At 38.6% G+C, this 19,616-nt stretch overlaps 1 protein-coding gene across 1 annotated transcript in view; it reads left to right on the top strand.

Moving 5' to 3' along the window:
- The first annotated feature begins 11,119 nt into the window (after window positions 1-11,119).
- Window positions 11,120-19,616, top strand: part of LOC144249699 (galactose mutarotase) — a 53,352-nt gene continuing 44,855 nt past the window's right edge. The window contains exon 1 of the mRNA XM_077791838.1: window positions 11,120-11,472. Coding sequence (XP_077647964.1) covers window positions 11,283-11,472 — 190 coding nt within the window. The 5' untranslated portion in view covers window positions 11,120-11,282. The remainder of the gene's footprint in view (window positions 11,473-19,616) is intronic.

Here is a 19,616-nt window from a genome sequence, read left to right as displayed (position 1 = left end):
TGATGTTGCAGCCATGCTGCTGTCCTGGTGTTTATTGTTAAATTCTATCTCCTCACTCTTTACTATCACTCTCCTTTCTTTCCTTCTAAAGAGGACACACAATCTCACCAATCAATGCTACCTGACTTAGTCCATTAATGCTGCTATAACAAAAATACTGGAGACTGCATAACTCCTAAACAACAGAAATTTACTCCCCACACTTCTGGAAATTGGGAAGTCCAAAGATCAAGGTGCCTATAAGTTTTGTGTCTGGTGAGGGCTGGGTCTCTGCTTTACATTACAGAATGTATTCTCACATTACAAAAGAGATCAAAGGGCAAAATGGCCTAAGATATTCTCTTTGGCTCTCTTGTAAGGCACTTATCCTCAATTATCTCTCCAAAGATCCCATCTCTTAATACTACCACAATGGGGGTAAATTTCAACATGAATTGTGTAGCGACACATTAAAACCATCTTGGAGCTGGGCGGGGTGGAGCACACCTATAATCCCAGCTGCTCACAAGGCTGAGGCAGGAGAATCACGAGTTCAAAGTCAACCTCAGCAAAAGTAAGACGCTAAGCAACTCAGTGAGACTCTTCTCTCTAAATGAGATACAAAATAGGGCTGGGGATGTGGCTCAATGGTTGAGTGCACCTGAGTTCAATCCCTGGTAGCCCCCCCCCCCAAAAAAAAAAACATTCTGGGATCCCTAATGACATAACCGAAACCATTCAAAGAGGTCTCCTTCCTTTTCTGTTTTTATATGTGGTGTATCTTAGTGGGAACTCCCACTGCTTGGATCCCACATAGAACAAAGTTAACCTGGTTGTATTAGTCAGCTTCTTACCAGTGTAATAAATACTTGAGATAATTATAAAGAGAAAAGTTTTATTTTGGCTCATAGTTTTGGAGATTTCAAAACTATGCTGTTGCTTTTGGGTCTGAGGCAGGGAAGTACACCATGGCTGAAGTGCATGGTGGTGCAAAACTGCTCACTTTATGGCCAGAAAGCAAAACAGAGGAAGAGGAAGGAGCAAGGCCCCCCCCATATCCCTTCAAGGGTATACCCTCAGTGACCTGAAGACCTCCCACTAGGCCCCACCTCTTAAAAGTTCCACTATCTCCCAATAGTACCTCACTGGGGACCAAACCTTTACCACATGAACATTTGGGAGACACATAAAATCCAGACTATAGAAGTGGATTGAATGATTGTCTCACCTCCCTGCAGGGAGAGAGATGTGGTTAACTTGGTAGAAGATGGCACAAAATCAAGGGATATAACTGAGGCCCAATGTTCTGTAGAAGTTCAAGTGGAATTAGCCAGTCAAGTGCTTCTATTTTGAGCAAAGTTTTATGTTTTCCAGGGAAAAGTTTCCCTGGGACTAGAAAGCTATACTACAGAACTCCCATGAACTAGTGGAAAGCACCTGCCAGCTACAAGTTCATCCCTGAAGACCTCAGCTACATAATACTTGGGTGGTATCCCAGGTTGCTCCCAGTCACTCTGGATAAGGAAATTCCTTACTGTACCTATGCTGGGTGAGAGATGACTCCTTGAAAGCCCTACCTCCATTTCAGGCTCAATCTCTCCTTCCAAGACACAGACAGCCAAGTTCTGGGCTGACCACCTTGGGTTTTCCATGTCCTTCATGGTATCCAATTCTGTGAAGGTTGGGGACAAATCTCATGTGGCTTGGATTTTTCTGTTGACAGGCTCATCACCAAAGTGGTTCTCACACTGTACTACTACCTTCTAGGCATAATGACTCTATCTAGGTTCTTTCAGGCTTTCCCTCTTTGATTCTCCAGGTCTCTAGCCCAACATGCAGAAGTGAATCATCATCTGTCACAGGTTCTCATTATGTATGAAGGACAGAAGGAATGTCAATCCTCCAAGTTTCCAAGAAAACATGTATTTAAATACTCTCAACTTTTGATAGAGTGCAGCAGAGTACTGCTTATTCCCCAGTTTTCTCCTTCATACTATATTAATAGAATGCCTAAAATAAAGGTTACACATTTTCAACCTTACTCTGCAGTTTAAAATGATTATTTTAACAAGTTCTGGCCAACAAGTATGAGGGGGAATGATGTACGGAACTCTCAGGATGTATCCTTAAGGAGGGGTCAGACCCTTTCTCCAACATTCCTTCTCCCAGTGTCCTCTCTTTCCATTCTGCTGCTCTGACTGTAGACATGGAGTTACACTTTGTTAACCAAATGTATTTCAGATTATATTCTATGGATGGCCATACAACAAGTTAGAAGGAACTTAAATGACTTCCCAGATTACATTAAGCAGAGCTGCCATACCAGTCTTGGACCACCTGCGGAGAGAGTTGATCTGCCAGCGTCCTGGATATCCCTGAACAACTTTTTGGATATACCAAAAAAAATGAAAAAATTTGACCACTCTTTAGTCAGCCATTTATCAGGGTTATGTTTGCAATGAGGTATGAGGTAACATCTTTTACTAGACAAAAGAACTGGCTTTCTTACCACTCACCATAAAAATGGTAGATTACAACTGTAATGCTAACCTATTATGTGTTCCACCTTAGCCCTTCCACATGGATCTTGGGGGACAAGGGGAGATAGTACCAATATGATGAGTATATTTCTCACTATGCATTGAGTAATAAAATCCTTTGTTTCAGATTCAGGAGTCTTGTATCTTCTTCCAGCATCCATGAACCAGTAATTTATGAGCTTGCATGTAGGGTCGGATTCACCAGATCTAACTACCTCTAGATTATTTTTGAGAGAAATCAAATTGCATCTCTCTCTTTTTTTGAGAGAGAGAGAGAGAGCGAGAGAGCGAGAGAGAGTTTTTTAATATTTATTTTTTTAGTTTTTTTCAGTGGACACAACATCTTTTATTTTTTTTTTATGTGGTGCTGAGGATCGAACCTAGTGCCCTGCGCACTCCAGGCGAGTGCGTTATCGCTTGAGCCACATCCCCAGCTCCAAATTGAATCTCTCTTTAGCCCCTGTTATTTTGGATTTCTATTACAAGTAGCCAAATCTAATCCAATCAAAGAATAACTTTTCAAAGTTCTTATTTGACAAAAAATCATGCTTATTACATCTTTTTGAATGTTTATTTTTTATTTATTTTAATTAGGTATATATGACAGCAGAATGCATTTTGATTCATTGTACACAGTTACAGCACAACTTTCATTTCTTGTTTGTACACAATGTAGTGTCGCATGGTATGTGCAGTCATACATGTACCTAGGTTGATACTCAAATTAAGCCAAATATAATCCATTTAAAACCAGGAAATTAAACAATGATACATGTATACTACTTGGGACCTCTTGGGAAAGTGTCATATGAGAATTAAGAAGACCATATCATTCATGGTTCCTGTGGTTAGCAAATATCAAAGGCATTGTTAACTTGAATCAAGCTGTTAAAATTATGCAAGTGAATTCTCCACATTTGAATGCCTGTTTTTTTTAGTTGCTTAAACATTATTTTCTTCCAAGTGTTATATTCACCAATACCTCAATATAAAATTCTATATTATAAGAAATAGAATCCAAATGTACTTGGAGAACAGATGATTTGACCTACCGGTTCTGAGAATTCTTCTTTATGTGTTTGGCAGCTCATATCCTTTGTAAAACAGCAGAATAACTGAAAATATTGAGAAAGACTCAAACAAGTTTGCATCACTACCACGTTAATCAGGAGATCAAAGCTGAAACAAGAGTAAATGTGAGGATGTGTCAATAACCTGCAAATGAACCACTGACAAAATGTTGAAAGCTCTTCCATGAGATATGGATGTGTCAAAATATTTTTAGTGCTTAATTTCTCTACAATAATTTCTTGTGTTTTTTTTTTCTTACTTCCAACATGTTCACAATTCTTAGCCCCATCATTCTTTTTTTGGAAATTAAGCAGTGATAAATGTATGCAACTTGGGACCTCTTAGGCAAGGGTTATATGAGAATTAAAAAAGACCATATCATTTGTGGTCCCCTGGTTAACAAATATCAAAGGCATTGTTAACTTGTTTCTGCATTCTCAGCACCCATTCTCACTTTGGAAATAGCAATTCACACTTTGCCTTAGGGAATCACTCCCCCCCCCCCACTCCCAATCCATATTGTTGGATGAAGCTGATTCTATCCTATGAAGCACCAGGTAATTGGTTTAGAAAAGCATCTAACCCAAGTCTGCCCAAAGATGTTCAATTTGGGGACTTCTGTTGCTACTATTAGAAGTGGAAATCTTGTTTTATACTGAGATTGCAAACATAGGATAATATAAACCTAGGGATGCTGAAATCATTAGGTAAAAAGAGCAATTCTGAAATTAAGGCCAATGTATCAGAGAACAAAACCAAGAGGGCAAGAAAAAACAAGTCCTACTGATACAATTTTAGCCTAGATCCATCCATGTCTAACCACAGGACTTTTCACTTTGTTAGCCAATAAGTTTCCCTTCTTGCCTAAATCAAGTTGGAGTTGGTTTATAACTTTTGGAACTAAAAGAATACTGACTCTTGAAAGTATTGTTGTCAAAAAGGACACCTACAAGTGACTATCCCATCTGTATAAAAGCAAAGAATATGCTTAGCCTAGTTGTTGCTCCAGAATTTCTATAAATAGGAAGAGTTAGATGCTATAATCAAATCAGAGAGGACTGAATGAGGGACTTGTTTAGAAGCCACTTATAAAATTGGTTAAATATCTATTATCATAACAAAAAATAGGAGTAAAAATGCCCAAAGGCAACATCACTGACTCAAACTAAAAAAAAAGTCAATCAATATTGTTTCCAAAGCACTAACAGGGTCATTATATATATCTCAATGCCTACCAGAGAGGCAGGATGATATAGTGCTATGGGTTCAATTCACAGCTCTATAATTTACTGAACTAAATAACCCTGGAACAGTGATTTAAATTCAGGAGGATACATTTTCACTTAGATAATGGAGATCATTTTTACAGCTATTGTAAGAATTAGATCCAAAATAAGTAAATCACATAGCACATACATGTGCATACATATATGATATTCTTTGAATATATTAACAGCTTACCTTCTTCCATAGCAGTAACAGATTCATGAATTTTTAATAGATACTAAAATGATTGGTTAAGGTTTATGAGGTAGCAAAAATGATATGACGTACTGAGCACCTAGGAGCTGTTCTAGAGTTAAAGAAGATCAAGACATCAATTCAGTAAACTGTAATGCACAAACCTGGATTGGATCCTTAGCTACATAAAAAAGTCACTATAAAAGACATTATTGAGGAGAATGACCAAACTTGAATACACTACAATAGATAATTATATATTTAATATTAGATTTCTAAAATTTTATAATCATACTGTGATTAGGCAAGAGAATACCCTTGTTCTTAGACAATAGATGCTTATTATATTTTAGGGGTGAAGGGTTATGACTTCTTTTACTTTAAATGGCAAAGAATAAGGAGGATAAGGAGAAGAATAGTAATATAATTAGCAAGAGGAAAGAGTTCAAGTTAACTTAAAAATTGGCAAATATGTATAGAATATGTTTCTCATTCTTATAATTTTCTGTAGGTTTGAAATTCTTCAGAAGAAAAAAAGATGAAATAGAAACAAATTTTAACTTAAAATTAATAAATTCCAGATTCTCCCTTTGATCCAGCAATTCTAGTAGGAATCTATTTTACCTCTATTCCTGTCTAACTACATAAAACAATATATATTTGGGCATCCATGATCAAATTTCTTATAATCCCAAATGCTGGTAACAACCTGAATGTCTATTAATAAAAGATGAATAGAGGTACAACTACTGAGTGGAATACTCTGCAGTTATTATAAGGATCAAGTTAGTCTACAAAAAATGGTACAAAAAAAATCTAAACTCGGGCTGGGCTTGTGGCTCAGTGGTAGAGTACTTGCCTAGCATTGTGTGAGGCACTGGATTCAATTCTCAGCACCACATAAAAATAAATAAATAAAACAAAAAGGTCCATCATAATTTAAAAATAAATAAAGAAAGAAAAAAAATCCAAACTCTGTAGTGGAGTAACAAAAGACAGTTAACAGAAGAGTTAAGTATAATATAATTTTGTTTTATCAGCAATCATATGTTATATTCAAATTTGGTTATTTTCCCAATTATTTTTATGTCAAAATTAATGCATACACATAATTGAAAAACAAGTACTATTAAAATAATTATAAAATAGTCTCTTTTTCTACCTTTACCCAGCTATTACTCTTGCTCATCTCAGATAGTTATTTTTAATTCTTTCAGCTGCTTATGTTTTCAAAGAGGCTATACATGGCCATGACATTCAAAATATTTGACAACTAGGAATGTGTGGGCTCTGTAAATCATAACCCACTATGACTGGCTGGAGAGTACTTCATGCTGCTGTGTGTCCTGGAGGGGTGTGTGTGTACATACATATGTGTGTTTTATGTGTGTGCTGAACACATCTCTTTGTATAGGCATGATAATTTTCTGGGAATACATGCAAGAATCCATTAATAATGGTGGTAGGATAAACTGAGACCCTAAGAAATACACATAAGGGATCATATGATTACATTTGAACTAAGGACAGAACTGCTGTGTTACTGGATGGCAAATGCAAAGCAAGGTTCTGAAATGATTTTTAGAAGGGATATTTATTAAGCTGTGCAAAAGAGCAGGGGACTTATGAGGCAATTGGTTGGGGAGAGTTCCTGAGTGCTGTGTGATTTTACTTCTTTCCTGCTTTCCCACAAATCTTAAACAAACTCTTTCTTATTCATTGTGGCATTGGATCTATTTTCTAGGAGCAGATGACTGGATATTTATGACTCAAGCAGTGGCTTTCAGGAGGGAATCATTTTCCATTCTCTTTGAGCTTCCATTCTTTTGGCAGGAGATGCCTCTTAGTACATTTTGTGAAGAGATAACAAAACACCATACACTGAATACTTTTTAAGCGATAGAAATTAACTTCTCACGTTTTGGAGACTGGGGAGTCCTAGAACAAGGGGCTGGCATCTGGTGAGGAACTTTTTGCTGCATCATCCCATGATGGAAAGTGGAAGGGCTAGAGAAGGCAAGAAGAGAGACAAAGATTAAACCCATAGCCTCAGGCCTTTTTAGAATCAGCATGAATCTATTTGTGAAGGTGGAGCCCTTGGGACCTAAATACCTCCCATTAGGCCCTGCCTCCCAACACTGTTGTACCGGTATTAATCTTCCAACACAGCTTTTTGGGAGGCACATTCAAACCACAGTAACCTATGATAATAAATAAATTAATATGAAGTAGGTCCAGAGGTGATGAGTGCCTTGTTTCTAGGACTTGTGGGTGCTAAGGACTAACTCTTCTCCTTGGACCCTTCTTAAGTAAGTAAATGTAATAACCTTGTGAGCCCAACATGAACTAATTCAAGAAACCATGCTTGGTGCAGTAGCACACACTTGTAATTCTAGCAACTTAGAAGGATCATAAGTTGGAGGCCAGCCTGGCCAACTTAGAGTCTATCTCAAAATATAAAATAAAAATGACTGGGAATGTAGCTCAATGGTAAAGCCCTCTTTGTTTTTCTGTGTGTTTTGTTTGTTTGTTTTAAATTATTTTCAGTGCTGAGAACTGAACCCAGGGGTGCTTTACCACTGAGCTATATCCCCAGCGCTTTTTATTTTTTTATTTGCAGTAGTTGGTCTTGATCTTGCCAACTTCCTGCCTAAACTTCTTAAGTAGCTAGGGTTACAGATATGTGCCACTGCACCAGGTAAGAAACCAATTTTTAAAAATTTACAATTATCTTACAATTAGAAGATGAACATATTACATTACTATAAAGTACCAGAATAAACAAAGTGCTTTGGAATCCATGTTCTCACCTCATCACAATACCAGACAGCAGATAAGGAAGTGGTTAGTGCTCCTATCTCTGCAGTCAAGCTACCAAGGATCAAGTCTGGGTTTCCTGACTTACTAATCATGTGACCTTGAACAAGTTTCTTTACCTAAGTGTCAGTTTCTGTATCAGATAATAGTGCCTGAGTCAGGGGTGCTTAACACAGTGCCCAGTAAATTTTTAGCACTTTAGTTTACTACTATTCAATTAGAAATAATTGGATGGATTGATCATGTGATATTATTCCCATTTTATAGATGAGGGACCTAAGATTCAGAGTGGTTGAGCTAATTGCCAAGCCAGTAAGTGCTGGTGTCTCTTGAACTCAGGTCTTCTGATACAACAGCCAATTCTTCACAACATTATTTGTACAGATTAATGTATTGTATATTCATTCAATAGTTTTGTAGTGCTGAGGATCAAACCTAGAGCCTTATGCATGCTAAACAAGTACTCTAACCATCGAGCTATACCCCTTATCTTAATAATTATTTATTGAGCATCTAATATGTAACAGTCACTGTGCTTGGTGCTAGGAAAATTCTAAAATAATCCCAATATGACTTGCCATCTTTGAGCCATCCTGAAATTACAAAACCTGAAGCTAGGCCCAGAGCTACTTTGTTTCATCCAGCATTAGTTAATAGTGAATTCTGAAGATTTTTACTGAAGTTTTTGTGGGGATAAAGATGAGGATTATATCACATTAAATTAAATTAATTTAATATATTATATCACATTAAATTATAAGTTATTTGAATGCAAAAATCGTGTTTTTACTTATAAAGGTATAACTAGCACTTAGCACAATGTCCATCACATACTCACAGAATAGTTGACAAATGAACAACATGCCATATAGCCACTGAGTCTATCTTCCTAAAACACTTCTCACGTGTCCCCCACAATACATTCCCTGACAGCTGCTCCAAAATTGATAAATTGAATTGAATTCTACCTCCCATGAACTTGATTCTTCTAGGCATTCCTGGCTTCTTGATACAAGTGATTTTCATCTAAAACCAAATACAATGAGTTTGGGTTACAAAAAATTATGTAAGTAAAAATATCAAGTCAAGAAGCCAATAGTTGAGTAAACAATGACAACAAAACATAAGAAATGACAACAAAAGATAAGAAATGAGTTCAGATGGTGAATACAAAGTGCCCAATGAAGAGAACTGAAATATCATGGAGTTTAGAGGAATGAGAAAGAGAACAGATGCACAGTAACCTATTCCAGGTCTCTTATAGACAAACTGTATATTGGTTTTTGTTATCGAATCTTAGAGAATTTCCTCTCTGTAACAGCCTGTCAATGGCTTAAGACTTCAGCAACATCTCTATGAATGAGCTGGGGGGCTAAGAAGTCCCAGAAACAGCAGACCCTGCAGTTTCTGTGTAGAATGAGGAGGTGGGGGTGGGGTCCAAGCCTTGGTTCACTTGAAAGTGAAACAAAAATGAAGAAATCCTGATATGTTTCCTTTTCTACCAAGTCAAGCAATAAGACCTCCCCTGGCGACACTCAGAGCTGGCCACTCAAACAAATTTCTTTCATTCTGTGACAGCGTGAGCTTGCAGAACATTGAGAACAGGAGGCCAAGAAAAAAATGCCGTCTTCCTGCTCACAGAAGAGATTGTAAGACATACTTGCTCACACAGCATTAGCAAAAGGGCTTGTGTATGAGTCAGGCACAAATGGTAAGTGGGCTGATGAGACTTGCAGAGTTTGAGAATTTCTGATGAAGCAGCATGCAAGAGCGCCCATCGGTTATTGTATGAGTGTGGTGTGGTCTGTAATTTGACTTGTTTGGGTCTTCTTGTTATTATAGGTTGTGCTTGACTGAAGCCTGTTGAAAAGTCTTTTTTCTTTTTTTTTTTTCCTTTGCTATTAGAATTCTTGTTTAGTGATGAAGAATTGAGACTTTGCAGCAAGAATGCTAAATACTCCTTTGAGCTACACAGGCAGAAAAGGATGTGAGACAGTTATTATGTTTTATTAGCATCTGATTACAGGAACATGATCCCAGTTCCCCTGATTTCCTGATCACAGATGATTTCTGCACTCACCACAGTGTAGTTAGACACTGTCTGAAGCACCCAGGAACCAGGTCAAATGCAGGGCGAAGCACAAGGGATAGGTATGCAGAGGGATTGAACAAAACATGTCTCTAGGCTCCTAGTATCCCCCTCCTTTCCAGGGCCAACACTCTTGTGGAGTTGCTACATTTAGCAAAGAAATACAGACATGCCTGTATTTCATCTCATAGTCCTTTAGGGTTTAGTCCTCTGCCATCAGAGCCTAATTTGGCAGAAAATATCTCAGTTAGTTATCAGACTTTAAAGCAATATTTCAAGTCTGGACCCAGATAATCTGCATTAGCATAACCGGAGGGTTGGGAAAAAATGAGAATTCCTGAATCATGTCCTAGGTTCCCAGAATCAGAAATTGCAGGAGTGGGCCTAGGAATCTGCCTTTAATTATGAGGCCCACTAAAGCAAGAAAAGAATTCAATGACCTCAGTGTCTTTCCTCTCCCATCTGTATATACTTAAGGACTTCATCCTACTTGTAAAGGAGACAACAAAGGTACAGTACTTGACCTTTATAGGGTCTACAATAATGACATGTTTCCTTAATCCTTTCCTAAAGGAACTTTGGACTTCAGAAACAAAATGGTTATCTACCTATGGCTCCTCCTTGAAGAAAAGAAAGTCTGAAGCTATCTCTGATCACCTCCAAAGAAGGGCCTAACCCCTCTACCAGACCATGTCTAGGTTGCTAATGCCTGCCAGCAGTCTGAGGAGGATCCTCAGCAGTAACTCCATCAGGACCATGTCTAGGGCTTCATCCTGTGCTACAAAAAGGGCAGATCTTAATCAGTGTGCTAAGAAGCCTGCAATGATCTACCCCCTCTCTAAATTACCTCTGTACTCTTTGTTCTGCATCAAAGTGTTAACCAGAATTTTCCCCAAGATCTACCTCTTTGTTCCTAAGTCTGCTCTCTGCATTTTCCAGTACTTTGTCTGACAATCAGCCATCAACAATAATGACCAGATCATTGCACGATGAAAAAGTGTGTGGGAGAAGGGGATGGGACACAGCAAACTCAAGATTTGGGTTTTGAAAGACTACAGGCTCCAAAATGCAATTTCACCTCCCAAAGACTACCATTCCCAACATGCAGTGCAGCCAGGGTCAGTAAATGCTTGGCTTGCCTTTCTGTCACCTCAGGCAAAGGAAGGCTATGGAAAAGCCCCAGAGGATATTCTTGGCAGGAGTGGTCACTGGCTAAATCCAGGCAAGGAAGCTGAACGGAGTCCCGCCCCTCCTGCAGTAAGCTCCTCAACTCGGCTGCAGGAGTTTTAAGAACGGGGAGTAGCTACACGCCGCGAACTTTCACCATGGTTTCGGTGACCAGAACAGTGTTTGGAGAGCTGCCCTCCGGAGGAGGGACGGTGGAGAAGTTCCAGCTGCAATCAGACCTGTTGAAAGTGGACATCATTTCCTGGGGCTGCACCATCACCGCTCTGGAGGTCAAAGACAGACAGGGGAAAGCCTCCGACGTGGTTCTTGGCTTTGCAGAGTTGGAAGGTGGGTTCCACCAATCCCGGGCCAAGGGGATGATCAGGACCACCCTTCACGCACCCCGAACATTCGGCCGCCTGAGAGCGAGGGGCTGAGGTCAAAGTCCCTGAGTGATCTTGGGACGATCTAACTGGGGAGTGCGTGGGTTGGCTAACAGGGCAGTGTGGCGATCCGGAGCTTAGCGGGGGAAAATGAAAACCCAGAATGATTCCAAGTCGAGTAGCTAAAGGACTTGGTTTCTTGGCTGCTGGTTATCCATTCAGGCTTTGCCTCAGTTAAGAAAAAAAGTTAAGACCAAACTCCAGCAATCCTGGAGCAAACTTTGAACTGCTGGCAATAGGGGGGCGTGGCTCCTTCTTCTTCCGGTTCTGCTCTTTTCAGAAGAAGGAAAATCACAGACTTGCGTCTACTACTTACTCTTCATCAGATTCTCTTTGAAGACTGATTGTCCCAGAAATGCTCCATAACGTAAGCTGAGTGTAGGCTCAGCAGAGAGCTTGGCTGTTTTGGTTATGATGCCCAGCCCAGCCCACACTGCTTGCCGCTCAATAAGCATGTACTGACTGAAAGGGAGAAGATCACCTCTAACTAGATGGACTTTCTCCCTTTGGGGCCTATGGGCAATTAGGATCATGTGTTAATTCATGCATTTTAAAACTCTGGTAACACATTCGACAACACAGACAAGCCCCCACGCCCACCCCCTTCACAGAGCTTGCCGTTTAGCTAAGGAGATGTTTTTTTTTTTTTTAATTTTTTTTTATTGGTTGTTCAAAACATTACAAAGCTCTTGACATATCATATTTCATGAGATGGTTTTTAACCCAAATAACTCCATAAATGTATAATTACAACTGCAGTTGGATTGCAGCAAGAGAATGGGTACATGGTTCTATCTCTTGGCACTGCAGTGTAACCAAACAGAAAATGAGGTCTGAAATGAAATTGGCGAAGGGAAACTGAGAATTAATAAGCTCTGCTGGCTGTTGGGTGTGGACAAATTCTGCAGGAGAAGAGGTTTGAGGTTTCCCTTTTGGTGTGTCTCTCTATCCGTTGGGTTATTTAGATGTTTAACTTGGCTCATGGTTTGGGGTCAACAGGAAAACTCCTGAGAGTTTTGTTTTCCACTTAGCATAAAACTTTACTCTCAGTTTCCTTATCAAAATTTATTGTAAGAATATTCCTGAAGGTCCTGTTGATCACCTCTGCTTGTCTTCACCAGCCCTGGAGCCCCACAGTTTTCTTTATATGATCTTTTAGGTATGACCTAGGAAAAAACCAGTAATGCCTTCTGTGAGGTTTGCATACTATTTCTTATCTTTAAAAATCTTTTTTACTTGTGTCCCACCTACAGTTCTTATGGCTTCTTTCAAAGCCTGTTATGAGAATATTTGCTGGTAAGCCACATAGATAAACAACTTACCCATAAAATCCATGAGATTCCTTTCTTTCATTTCCCCCCAGTTACTACCAAACAGCCATCTATTGCTGCCATGAGTCATTATGGCACTTGCCCAGCACATGTGAGGCCTGGGTTAGATCCCCAGAACCTCAAATAAACAAACAAAAATGCTTCTTTAGCAGCAACTTAATTGAGGATCTGGTACAGGAGGCTAACTGCAGGAAGGTAAGGGGATGTGAGAAAGATCAGAGTCACTTCCCTTCCACACATCTTCAGAATAAGAAGGCAAGAGGGCAGGCAAGTGACCAAAGAGGATTCTCTAAAATCACTTTGTCGAGTCACTTGTCTCTGCTATAGGCTGCAGATAGAACCACAAAAAATTGCATCTGTTTTTTGTTTGTTTGTTTCAGTACTAGGCCTCACACATTCTAGGCAAGAGCTATACCACTGAGCTATATCTCTGACCTTTTTATTTTAATTTTGACATAGGATCTCCTTAAATTGTCCAGGCCAGCTTCAAACTCCAAATCCTCATGTCTCAGCCTCCCAGGTAGCTGGGATCACAGTTTGCCCACCACATGCAACTCAAAGAGTTTACTTGACTCATGCAAAATTGTTCAGGGGAGTCAAAGGAGAACTGGATATTTAACCTGGAATTCCTGATCCACGGAAAAAAATTGGGGATAAAAAGATGTGGGCACCATCCCTTATCACCATTCAGAAAGGTACTGTCCACCCCCTGCAGACATATGCACACCTCTCTTATTTCCTGCAATTTTTAGTTCTAAGAGTCACGTGAATCTAAAAGCACAATGATCTTTGGAATTCATATGGAATGTGAGCTGTGATGACAAGCTTCCGGAAGACATGACACCCAGGAAGCACCAGTTTCTTGATAGGTGTGGAAGTGCAAAGACATTCACATAATCCTGTGTGAGACTGTAAACCTTGTGGGAGTCTCGGTGAAAGAATCCTTCCCAAATGTTCTCAAATGTTCTTAAAAGGAAGAAAGCACGTTAGCTCCCCTAGATTATAGTGATCTAGCCGGTATTTTATTGCCCTCCCTAGTACCAACATATGTTGAGAATGTTCAGTGGCATTTTCTCAGCAGAAGGCACCACAGCTTCACAGAATGCCAATTTAAATCAAAGCATTTCAAATATTCTTCTTGGTGCTGGTCCAAGATGGACATTTTCATTCCTGTGCTATAATTCAGATAATTTATTTTAAAAGGAAAGAAAACTATTTTCAAAAGACAATATAAAGGGAAAACACCCTCAGTATATTAAATTACACTTTCTGATATGTTCAGCCATCTTCAAGGTTACCATAAGTGGACCCTAGTTCCCTTTATAAGGCCTTGTCTTTTAGTATTGCCAAAGATAAGACTTAACATATGTCATAATAGGAAGCATATTGCCTCAATCAAAGTAAGAAATGGCTCTCTGCTACTATTTTCGTTAATTCTAATTTATTAAAACCCATATTAGGAAACTACTAACCTCAACGTAGTGATGCATTCTTGTAATCCCAGCTACACGGGAGGCTAAGGCAAGAGGATCTCAAGTTCATGGACAGCCTAGGGAATTTAGTGAGACCCTGTCTCAAAGTAAAAAGTAAAAAGGGGTTTCAATTTAGTTTAGTGGTAGAGCATCCCTAAAGAAAACTAGCCACAGTGGTTGTCCTTAAGAAAGGACCCTGGATACTTAAGGTGTAGGAAAGGACCTTCTTTATACTCTTTTAAAATGTCTGATTATGTAAGTACATATAAACATACAGGTAAATAATTGAAAGTAATAAGATTTGACAGAGCAAGATATTGTCTTGACATTATCATGTTCCAAAAGTGTTTTGAGCTACAAGGGAGAGCTAAGCATGGGTAATTTGATGAGACATAGTCCTTTTGTAACTGCCAGGTTGGATTCGAACACTCTCCAGTTTCCCAGATAGATTACATAAATGCTTGGATGACAGCCATAACCAGAGGTCAGAATGGCTCGATTTCTCTCTGGGAAAATGAGATCTTTCTTCTGAAGGATTCTAAAGAGTAAATTATCCGATCTTTTAGGTATGACCTAGAAAAAAAACAGTATGCCTTCTGTGAGTTTTGCCTACCATTTCTTTTCTTTAAAAATCTTTTTTATTTGTGTCCCACCTACAGTCCTTATGACTCCTTTCAAGCCTGTTATGAGAATGTTTGCTTGTAAGCCACATGGATAAACAACTTACCCATAAAATTCATGAGATTCCTTTCTTTCATTTCCCCCCAGTTACTACCAAACAGCCATCTATTGCTGCCATGAGTCATTATGGCACTTGCCCAGCACATGTGAGGCCATGGGCTGGATCCCCAGAACTTCATAAATAAATAAACAAACAAAAATGCTTTTAGAAACCTGGGTTCAGCAGAGGAGGTGGGGATAAAAGCAATCAGGTTAGAGCCTGCAGTTTAATATTTCAGATGCCTAAGAGTACCTTTATGGGAGCATTGAGGACTCCCCACTTTGTCTCTTAATGTTGTATAACATCTTGGGCAAGCTTTTATTTTTAACCTCTTCAGAGCAGTGCCTCCCCTGAAACAAATGGATTATGATGATTCAGTGCACTATGATCTATGATATGTGTCTGACCGGAGATGTGTCTGCTTTCTTTCCTTTGCCCCCAAATAGCTTCCATCATACGACTAGAACTTTGTATTTCACTTTGTTAAATCTGCAAAAAATTATGTGGAATTTCAGCTGGGGCAACCAACAGCCTTTTAAAAATATATAACATGTTTGGGATAATTAGAATGCTTGTCAATTAAAGTTCAGTTATTTTCCTCATCTGACCAAAAGAGAGTCATTCAAGTACTAAATGTTGTTTGGAGTTTTAAAAAATTAATTAAATATATGTATATATATTTAATTAAATATATATTTAATATATGTATATATAATAATTAAATTATATACTATACAATATTATGTTATTATACATATAATATTATAATATTGTTATTGTATAATTATCATACTAATATTTATAATATTATAATTAAATAATATTTATAGTAATGATGTTATAATATGTAATATAGTGTATATTACAAATTATAATGTATGCATATACAGTTAAATGCATGTATATATTTATATGTTATCTATATGTGTATATAGATATGGATATAGATGTACTTTTTTTTTAGATGGGTTTTTCTATGTTGCCCAGACTGGCCTTGAATTTGCAATGCTCCTGACTCAGCCTTCTGAGCAGCTGGGATTATAGGTTTTGCACCACCATGCTGGGTTGTTTAGAGGGAGAGTAGTGAATAATTTATTTCAGACTTTAGAGCACTCTGGTGAAGGTTTGGGCTTTTTGAGGTGGGTGTCATAGTTGGGGATCTTGGGAGGTCAGAGGAGTGGAAAGGGCCATATACCATGGTTAAGCATTTATTGATTTATTCTGGCCAGTGCCTTATCTCGGAAAAGGAGCAGACTTTCCCAATCCTCTTTCTTCCACGTCAGCAGCTGATCTGATTAAATCAGTATTCATGGCTTGACCTAGGAACTTGAACTTTTCACATAAAACAGAATTTTCTGCAATGCAAAATAACTTTTTAATCATTCCTTATTCAGAATTTGGGGATTTTCATTTTTCCATAAGACTGATTTGATACAAATGCTTAATTACATTTGAAAATAATATGAAATCTATTTGTTCTGTTAAGGTTTTTTCAGAGACAGCTTGAATAAGTGGTTTCTCCGTCCTCATGGATCAATTCTTTTTTTTTTTTTTTTTTTTTAGTATTTATTTTTTAGTTGTAGTTGGACACAATACCTTTACTTTATTTTTATGTGGTGCTGAGGATAGAACCCAGGGCCCCCTACCTGCATAGATGAGCACTCTACAGCTGAGCCACAACCTTAGTGCCCTAATGGATTAATTCTTAAAAACTATTAATCTAAACCAAGGAACTGGCAGGTACTTCTCATCTCCACAGGCTGATGAACTGTTGCCAGGAGTCGTGCCTTCTGAGGGAATCTTGCCAGCCGGTGTGGCAGGAGCTTCACTGTCAGATTGTCTCCAAAGCCTAGTATACCTCTGGTGGAGGATGGGGGCTCTGGGTACACTTGTGGAAAAAATTGAGATCGGACTAAAAATGGCCACAGCCAGTTGTTGTATGTTTGTTTGTTGGTTTAGACAATCTGCTTTTCTTTACATTTTAAAACTTTATTGGGCTCAGACATCCCAAATTGATGTCTGCAGAAGGAACCTCAAAGCAAAGTTTCCCTCTGGCCTTCTCTTGAGGCAAGCCATAGAAGCTAGGATTACTCTTCTCCAAGGCAGGTCATAAAAACTAGAACCCCCTTTTCCCCAAAGTCAAGATAAAAGCTAGAAATATTACTCTAACTCTCCCCCCGCCACACACACACTTTCTCTCTAAGAGTCAGCCATAAAAAAAAAAATTCTCTGACCTCTTGTTCAATTGTAGGTCCTAGGACCCCTGTTCTAGAAAGGGTCTTGGCTCGTAGCTGGAGGAAGGATTGCTGTTCAGACAGGCCAAGAAGAATCTGGGCAGACAGGCCTTGCAGGATCTGCCATGATTATACCCTTTTTATTCAGTTCTATTTCTAAATGGCTGTCCGTGCATCATCTCTCCTAAGAATAAAAATGCTTAGTTCACCCTGGATCTCTGAGTCTTCAATCTGAAGGTTCCTGCGTCACGTGAAACTATAATCAAATGTGCTTTTCTCTTGTCAACCTGTCTTTTGTTATAGAGGTGTCAGCCATGACCCCTGATGGTGGGCAGGAGAGGGATTATCCCCTTTTCTATCTAAAGAGAAGATGAAACAAAACCAAGAAGAGGTTGTTTGCCTTTTGGGACTCCTTTTGTTTAACCACTGTTAAGGGGTTTGAAAGCTACAGCTTCAGAAAGTGGAAGGGGGGAGAAGGTGGGAACTGACGGAACAATGAACCCCACCAGTGCCTAGAGATGGTGGTTAGATGGGCCAACCAGGATGCCTGGTGCTTGCTAAATACAGTTGGCCCTCTGTATCTATGGATTTGCATCAGTGAATTCAACCAACCACAGATCAAAAATATTTGGGGGAAAACTGCAGTAGTATTAAATGTGTTTAGCCTTTTTTTCTTGTCATTCCCTAAATAATAATAAAGTACAAAAACTATTTATATGGCATTTGCATTGTATTAGGGATTATATATAACCGAGAGAAGATTTAAAGTATATGGGGGGAGCTGGGTGCAGTAGCACACACCTGTAATCCAAGATACTCAGGAGGCTGAGGCAGGAGAATTGCAAGTTCTAGGCCAGCCTCTGCAAATTAGTGAGACCTTGTCTCAAAAATTAAAAGGGTTGAGGGTGTAACTCGATCCCCAGTACTGAAGAAAGAGGATGTGAATAGGTTTTATGCAAATGCTACCCCATCATATATGAGGAATTGAGCATTTATACACTTTGATATTTTGTTGGGGGGTCCTGGAAGGGACCAATGGAAGGCAATGCTTAAAAATATGGATTAGGAGCCAGACTACTTGGATTCAAGTCTTGATTCCTTTGCTAACTAGTGTTTTAGAGCAAGTTACTAAACTTTTCTGTCCTCAGTTTCCACATCAGTAAATTGGGGCAATAATAGTATCTACTTAAGAGAAATGTTCTAAGGATGAAATGAATTAAATGTAGAGCCCTGAGAAAGTGTCTGGGACTTAGAAAGGACTAAGTGTCCGCTGTTATAATAGTTCATTTACAAGATTCTGAGGCACCATGGATTAATGAGGAAGGAACCAGGACCTGGAAGAGAATGATTAACTTGTGCCCAGCCAGTTGCGTAATGGGAACAGTGACCAGCCACTGGCTGATTCAGGGTCTGTATCCGAGAGCCCCTCCAGCTGTGGAAAAAGAGGTCATATGTTTGAATTGCATTCTTTGCTAATCCTAACTAGACATGGAGGATACAGAGTACCCCAGGGAAGGAGAATGGAATCCAGAGTGCATCTGAGTGAGAAATAGAACAGAAAGGAATTTTGGTAAAAATGTAAAAACAAACTGTCTCCAAATCTTAATCTCTTCCATGGAAAACCACAGAAGAACTTAAAAAAACTTTAAGAAGAGTAAACTTTAAGAAGAGAAAAACTTTAAGAAGAGTACTTTAAGTACTTTTACTGGAATATGCCCTTGTTCAAAGTTGTAACTACAGCTATGGTGCTTTGCTTTTTATAACCCCCACCACCACACAAAAAAAAAAAAGGTAGTAACAGGGAGAAACCTTAAGATATTTTATAAGTGAAAAGTTACAGAACAATGTGTATAACTGAATTATAACTGTATAGAATACACATGTGTTTGTGTTCTTGCATGTATGCTTATATGTAGTTAATTCAATTTTTGAAAAAATTGTACATTCCCAACTGTTAACAGTGGTTGACATTAGGAAGGAAGAGAAGTTAAGAAAGGCTTTTAAAATGTTTTACACTATGAAGTTTGCCAGATTTAGCAAATGAAAATATAAGAAGTCTGATTTAAATTTCAGGTAAACAATTTATACTGTTTCATCCACACTAATACTATGAACATACTTAAATACTGTTAAATAATTATTCATTTTTTATTTGAAATTCAAATTTAACTAGGCATCCTGTATTTCCTCTGGCAATCCTACTCTATGTCCTTGGGTATTATTTAACTCTCATTAAAGATATTTACATGTACTAATTATATGATTTTACAAAAACATGAAAAGAGAAAGAA

The sequence above is a fragment of the Urocitellus parryii genome, chromosome 12 (assembly GCF_045843805.1).
Source record: "Urocitellus parryii isolate mUroPar1 chromosome 12, mUroPar1.hap1, whole genome shotgun sequence".
Lineage (NCBI taxonomy): Eukaryota > Metazoa > Chordata > Mammalia > Rodentia > Sciuridae > Urocitellus > Urocitellus parryii.
The sequence above is the reverse complement of the archived record's forward strand: the minus strand, read 5'-3'. Positions and strand labels throughout refer to the sequence as shown.